Genomic DNA, 6,456 nt, shown 5'->3' with positions numbered 1-6,456 from the left:
ATGGGGCACGCCAAGCGCTGGCAGTGCCCAGTGTGTCTAAGCGGACCGGGCTCGCGCCGACAGTGCATCAGGGTATCAGCATACTCTTGCTTGCCACTCCGTGTTTATAACTCGACTTGTCTCTGCAGATACCAATTCGGCAACTCAGTTCAGCCCCGAGGCGGTCTCGTATCCGTTCATGCCCCAACAGCCCATCACGAACGGGCACATGCGAATGCCGTTCCCACACCAACAGCCCTTCGTGCCCAGCTCCCAATCCATGATCCCACCGATGCCAAAGTCCACTCCAAGGTACCAAGATTGCCGGTTGACCCTTTCATGGATCGGGTGCTCTCGGCTTTGCCTGCCCCCCCCCAAAAAAGCTGTTGCTCTTGCTGTGTACCACATACTGTCTCCCCCCATCCTCCATGTACCTGTCACACCAATTGCATAGAGACTAACACAAACTCTCGGTTATTCAGCTTCACAGAACTCTACGAGCGTCAAAGCCCGGCATTCCTTTCCCAGCCAATGCTGGCACCAAATCCGAGCCAAGGCTTTCCGTCACCCATGGACTCCAGGATCTATCCCCTCTCTACCAACGGCCTCTATCCTACCGAAGGACCGAACATGGCTTCATCGTTCGGCCCGCCCTCGACGGAACCAGCCAATACCGCTGACCGATACATATCGGACATATCACCGGCGCTCCAGGGCGACGGCAGTGTCAAGATTGAGCGAGCCAGCTCACCGGCTCATTCTCCGAGTCTCTCGAAGCACTCGGGCTTCTCCTCGGCATCACCCGTCGAACATGCTCAGAACTTTTCATCCAATGACACGCTCAGGAATCGGGACCATAGCGACGAGAACGATGGTGAGGGTCTGATGCTCTAGAGTGCTCGTTCTTGAGACGGCGTGCTCAAGCCTTTGATCCCCCCCCCTGAAACTGCGCCCTTCCCCTGGGTAGTGGCCGTTTCCCCGTGAAATGCGTATCTGACCTTTAGATCGGAATGATCCGCACTTGCTCCTCCAGATCACGATCACGAGTCTCACGACTCAATGAACTGTGATCCCGAGACCCTCAAGCGCATCAGAAACACTGAAGCAGGTAAATCACCCACAGTGCCACTCCTTCGCACCCAGTCCTCCGAGGTACCATTGAGCTGATCTTCCAGCACAATACTGACTGCCCATGTACATTTTCCCTTTGCGGCTTCGTTTACCCCTCCCTTCAGCGCGACGATCAAGGGCCCGGAAGAACCAACGGATTCAGGTTCTTGAGGACCGGGTCCAGGCGCTTCAGAGCGAAAAGTCCGGCATCATTCTCCGACTTGCGGTTCTGGAGTCTGATAAAGCCTCGTGGGATCGCAAGCAGCGCGAGTACACTGAGCGGATTGCCAAGCTCGAGTCGCAGGTGATGGAAGCGCACCGGACGATCGCCAGCATGGGCCGCGGCCATGGATAAGCGAGGCTGCACATACCACATTATCGACGTCTATCGTCGTCATCCTTAGCGCCACTGCCGCCGGCCTTGTACGGTAGATTCTACTCGGCTCTGCACCGCATTGATGCTCCTTTGCGGTGGTCGGTGGATCTGCACACCCACCCCTCTTGGAAGCAGCCGTCGTAGTCTCGATGAAACCGGCCTGGGCCTCCTCGGCTGCGAGAACGCCCATCCTTCCTCCGCATCACACATGCCTCTCCCTTTCCATGCCTACCCGTTTTTGCAACCATTTGTGACATACGCCATCACTCCGTGCGACCTCTATCGTCCACGCTTCAATAACAGTACATTGACTCATCCACAAACTCGGAGAGTACATTCGCACATAAGATGTTGTAAAGAATGTTTGTGAGCACACCCGGCCATGATGGGCAATGGATGGGTGTGTATTCGGCACCCAGAAAATAGCGACAGTCCTGGCCAAACAGGGCGTCCCATTCGCTTGGGTGTGCAGTAAAACAAGAAATGGCTTGTGAACAGATGATTGATCGTGCAAAGTAATTGTGGAGGGTTGAAAGTGTTGTCCGCCAGGAATCGGATAGCGAGTATCGATCACAGCAGAACTGTGCCGTGGATGTAGGCTGCGAGAGTGATCACCCCGATGCCAATTCAGCGCTCTTGGAACGACGACAGGGTGAGCCGAGGTCGGTGAACCTGGACTGCATCCCAGTCTCGCAGGTGCCTGGGGTACGTGGCCGACATTGCTGGTGCCGGCGGACCTGGGATGGTCAGAAGAACCGGTTCCCCGATGGCGACATTAGAACTTTTGTGCGTCGCCAGAGCAGGCGGCCCCTCTGGGGTCGAGATCGAGGTCGAGGTCGGCATAGGGGCTATCGAGTGGGGCCCGGTGTCGCCGTCGTCGTTTTCATCAAAGGCATAGGAATCGATTATGCCCGTGAGCATGATGCTCTCATGGCTGGCGGAGAATGTGGCCGACGCTGCCGAGGCCGTCCATCGCGGATTCGTGGGGCTGTTCAAGCACGGCGACAGCATCGGCCACCGAGGGGAGGGTGCCGGATCCTGGTGCTTGGGAGAGCCCTGTTCGGGAGAGTCGAGCCAAGGGACGGCACAGACCCGAGCCGTGGGAGTCGCTGGCGAAAGGAACGTATGTGCCCCAGGGTTCTCGATGAAGCACCTGAGATATGTGCGATCAGACTCGGAGATGCCCGAGACGCTGGGAACCCGAAGGGTAGACGATCGGGACATGGCATCGGAATCGCAGTCGCCAGCGACCCATCCGGCGGGCTCGGAATCGACGCCTGAGCACCGGGAACTTTGGCGAGACACCCATGAACCGGATCTTGCATTGTGGTGCGGCGAGAGACTCACGATCTCGATGGTGTCGCCAGCGTCATGGGAATCGCCCCACTTGGAGCATTTGCCCGATGAGCCGGACGAGCTGCTGAGTGAGTTCAGAGGGCTCGGGGCCTTGGGGTATCTGCGAGATCGCCTTTGGCAGAACTGGCGCAAGCTCCAGCCCAGACCAGCGATTAGGAGCAGCAGCGCCGCAGAGCTCAGCGACAGAACCAGGACCGGACTTGGGGTGCATCGGCCAAGCCAGCAGTAGCCGGACTGGCAGGGGCTGCTTGCGGACGCCGCTTGATCTACCGAACAATACTCCAGCATGCCCTTTTGCGACAGGCACGAATGGGCAACGACGTCGCAATACGAGCCATCCGAGCAGATACTGCTGTCTTGCAGACACAGCCGCATGGAGCATCTCCATGGCGACGAGGTCGAGCTATTTGCGATCCCGGAACACTGCAGCGACCAAAGGGGCGATTTAGCCTCTGGAGCAGATCAATGGAAGTGCAAGCCGAGTCCACGCCAGTCTTGGCTCAGTCAAGGGGATTCTCTACTCCATGACCGAGTCAGAAACGAAGGCATACCTGTAGCGAACAGCTTGGGCGCGACGGCAGCGGAGAGCATGGCCCTCCGTAGCAGCAGTCGTAGCCGCCGCTGGAACATCCTGTGAGATTGAAGCTTTGGACACATGGATCGGCAGCAGCCGAGGTGCTGACCGGGATGGACGAGCTGTTGGAAGTCATGAGCGAGTGCACGGAGGCTTTCCAACCAAGAGCAACGCCGCGATAGTGAGGACGGACGAAGACCAGAGGACAGAGAAAAGCCCAAGGCAGCGACCGAGCCGGCGGACCAGCATCCCAGCGCAGCGTCGCTGGTGAGTCGCCGCATCTCCCCGGCAGATCGTTGCTTGGGCTCCCTCGGAGGCCCGTTGCAGGGTCGAGAGCGTCCGCGACGGCATTTTGTCTGCTTCAGATGCTGTGGCGAAGGCTGTTTTGTGTGGGAAAGAGGAAAGGAAGGGGCAAAAAACGGCCTGGGGGACGAACTGGCTGGTCGGCCGCCCTGGCTGACGATCGGGCGGGCGGGGGGCGACTGAAACCCGCCGGCCGCCCGAGAACGAGTAAGGCCAGCAGCGACGGAGGCTCTCGAGGCCCGGCGGTTGCTCTGGTGGTGGGAGTTGGGCGGCTGGACGAAGCATGATCAGTCCAGCGAGCGAGCGAGCGGGCTGATGAAGCCGAATCAGAATACCGAATCAGAACGCCGAATCAGAACGCCGAATCAGAACACGGATGCTCCAAGCGCTCTCCTGTGGAGACGCTGGCCATCGTCAGCGATGACGACTGCCTGATCAGAGATATGCTATCGGCAGTCTCCTTTCAGCGATTGAACGACCAGCACAACTACCGGCTATAATCCCGCCGATGGGCCGCTGCAAGTCGGGTCTGGTAAACTACCGACAGTTTGAGCATCGGCAAGCGCCATTGCGTCCTCCAGAACCTTGCGAGCCTTGCTGGATCCTGGCAGGTCGGAAGCAATGGAGACCGAGTCGCCAATTACAAGCTTCACATGCGTGTTCAAGGACAAGAAGGTGTGCGACCCTGAACATCGTACGATCTGTGGGCTCGCTGCATCTGCCTCGAACCTCTGTTTGTACGGGCACTGATGAAGGCGGACACTGATGAAGGCGGACACCGGCTCATGCACAATATTGCAATTTCATCCATGCAGATCGAGAAGGAGTGGTCGTCGTTCATGGTGCGGTGCTCAAATGTGTTCCACTCGAACCATGTATTTTGCTTCACCTACGCCATAAGCGTAGCCATGACATGGCTCTCGGTTGGATATGTCGGCTATTGTGGTGAGTACGCAATAGCACAAATCACAGTGGACTCCTCGACGCTCGGTGGATTTGGGGGTCGATACACTGCCGGGTCGTCACAGAAATGATACAGCTGTTGGTCCGATGGTGGGATCCTCGGACACTACCGCTACTGACCGGCCCCGGACACACACAGATGTTCCTGTCATCAGTGTTATGATGTTCATCACTATTGCCAAGGCCATTGCCCGCATCACAAAGACAGAACGATTCTACTTACCGTTCGATCGGCCGCTAAACGTCGCGGCATTTGCACTTGGCGGCGTGGACATCATTCTCACCGGGCTCCCGCTCAATTCAGTGCCAGTCAGTGTTGCAGACAAGTCGAACCGAGCGGCAGTGTTGTTTGCACTGGGGACGATCATGCTCATTCCCAAGGAGGCCAAGCTCGTCATCTCGGTCCTATTTGTCATCGGGAGCGGCATCACTTGGCTCTTCATCGACCCGGTCGAGTACCAAGGCGCGGCGGGACTCTCGATCACCGTTGGATACGTCAAGGTCATACTCGGGGCGGCTGTCGCTTGTCTGTTTGATGTAAGGTGTCTGCTGATATGAGCGGGTTGGGCAAGCGCTCGTCTGATGCAGTGTACATGCCCCCAACCGACTTGGGGGACACACCGTGATGGCTGGGATACCAAGACCAGCCGGAAATGCTCCGATGGATGTGTCTTTTGTCGCTGATTGCTCAGGTTGCTCGTCTCGCCACCCACCCTGCGATGCACTTACGCTCTGAGCCGCCAATTGCCTCGCTTCCAGGAACGTATCCGCAGAGAAACCTTTCTCCTGATCCGAAAGAAGATCAGCATTCGAAAACTCAAACACCAGGGGCTTCTCAACGAGATCCCCCTGTACTTCCAGGGAGTCTACCTGAACACTGGGGAGCCCGTCTTCCTGTTCCACGGAGATGTTGCCAAGAGGCCCCAGACGATCGCGGGGTGGATCTGGTCCAATATCTGGATTGTCTGGCACCAAGCCGTGGATCTGCGCTTCAAAGACGCTGCGCTTGAGCGGCAGTTCCGATTGTAAGTGTGAGCCAGCGACGATTTTGACCACCGGACGCCAATTGCGGCCCAACTTGGCCTCGATTGTTTGGCCTCGATGGCTTGGCTTCGATTGTTTGGCTTCGATGGCTTGGCCTTGGTTGTGTGAACTTGATTGCTTTATCTTGGTTGCTTGATCTTGTTGGCAGCAAGCTCTGTCAGGCCACGAGCAGTCGGCATCGATACGTGCACTACTGACGGGCGTCTGCTGTCTGGGATCTGGTATCTGGGAATGTCCCCATCTCGCCACCCGTCACAGACAACAAAATCCACTGTCGGTCCGGCAGCATCTGATCACGGTAGCAGTCAATTTGCTCGGATCGATGGTCCCGTGCTATCTCAGCATGCTCAACCCCGTGTACAGCAACAGTCCGGAGATATCAAATGCGTTGGTGATGATGCTGTGCTACTTTCCGCTGGTCCTGGTCCTGCCAACGTTGCTGCTTGGATTGCAGAGAATTCGCTCGTCTCCGCTGATCGTCCAGATCGTCATCCTGGTCTGCTCGGTGGCCAACATTGCCGGGTATATCGCATTCCACGTCGTCTGTGCCGGCTCCGACATTACGGCCACCCCAGCATACTCGGCTGTGTTCCACAGCAACCTGACGGCCATATCGATTGCGATCCTGTCGGCATCAACGCAGAGCGGATTGCTCTTTCTGTTCTACCTTCCCCTATTTCCGCTCTTGCTGGGACTGAATGCTGGCTCGCGACACATTTTCGTCTCTCCGCAACTGAGCTATGAGATGATT

At 57.3% G+C, this 6,456-nt stretch overlaps 3 protein-coding genes across 3 annotated transcripts; 2 read left to right on the top strand and 1 right to left on the bottom strand.

Moving 5' to 3' along the window:
* BJ171DRAFT_476019 (uncharacterized protein) lies at positions 1 to 1,444 on the top strand (the record flags this gene model as incomplete). The annotated part of the gene is made up of 5 exons (XM_053108810.1): positions 1 to 30; positions 149 to 291; positions 462 to 853; positions 1,013 to 1,087; positions 1,215 to 1,444. 5 exons carry the CDS (start codon positions 1 to 3, stop codon positions 1,442 to 1,444), a joined length of 870 nt encoding a protein of 289 aa, XP_052965462.1.
* Positions 1,445 to 1,793: 349 nt separating this feature from the next.
* On the bottom strand, positions 1,794 to 3,960 carry BJ171DRAFT_600226 (uncharacterized protein). Its single transcript, XM_053114995.1, has 2 exons — positions 3,373 to 3,960; positions 1,794 to 3,244 (listed from the first exon to the last, which is right to left on the bottom strand). Exons 1-2 carry the CDS (start codon positions 3,529 to 3,531, stop codon positions 2,093 to 2,095), a joined length of 1,311 nt encoding a protein of 436 aa, XP_052965461.1. The 5' UTR covers positions 3,532 to 3,960; the 3' UTR covers positions 1,794 to 2,092.
* Positions 3,961 to 4,554: 594 nt separating this feature from the next.
* Positions 4,555 to 5,796, top strand: BJ171DRAFT_510542 (uncharacterized protein). Its single transcript, XM_053111502.1, has 3 exons — positions 4,555 to 4,709; positions 4,885 to 5,189; positions 5,391 to 5,796. Exons 1-3 carry the CDS (start codon positions 4,607 to 4,609, stop codon positions 5,688 to 5,690), a joined length of 708 nt encoding a protein of 235 aa, XP_052965460.1. The 5' UTR covers positions 4,555 to 4,606; the 3' UTR covers positions 5,691 to 5,796.
* Positions 5,797 to 6,456: the final 660 nt, after the last annotated feature.

Source organism: Polychytrium aggregatum (assembly GCF_025602895.1).
Source record: "Polychytrium aggregatum strain JEL109 chromosome Unknown BJ171scaffold_25, whole genome shotgun sequence".
NCBI classification, from domain to species: Eukaryota; Fungi; Chytridiomycota; class Chytridiomycetes; order Polychytriales; genus Polychytrium; species Polychytrium aggregatum.
Note: the sequence above shows the minus strand (reverse complement) of the source record. Positions and strands in the feature narration are given on the sequence as shown.

Excerpts from the sequence above, each read along its gene's own strand:
- BJ171DRAFT_600226 (XM_053114995.1), bottom strand. The coding sequence starts at position 3,531 with ATGACTTCCAACAGCTCGTCCATCCCGGTCAGCACCTCGGCTGCTGCC. Across the intron at positions 3,245-3,372 it reads GCCCAAGCTGTTCGCTACAG|TGTTCCGGGATCGCAAATAG; the intron begins GTATGCCTTCGT and ends TGGTCGCTGCAG.
- BJ171DRAFT_510542 (XM_053111502.1), top strand. The coding sequence starts at position 4,607 with ATGACATGGCTCTCGGTTGGATATGTCGGCTATTGTGGTGAGTACGCA. Across the intron at positions 4,710-4,884 it reads TGGATTTGGGGGTCGATACA|CGTTCGATCGGCCGCTAAAC; the intron begins CTGCCGGGTCGT and ends GATTCTACTTAC. Across the intron at positions 5,190-5,390 it reads TCGGGGCGGCTGTCGCTTGT|GCTCTGAGCCGCCAATTGCC; the intron begins CTGTTTGATGTA and ends CGATGCACTTAC.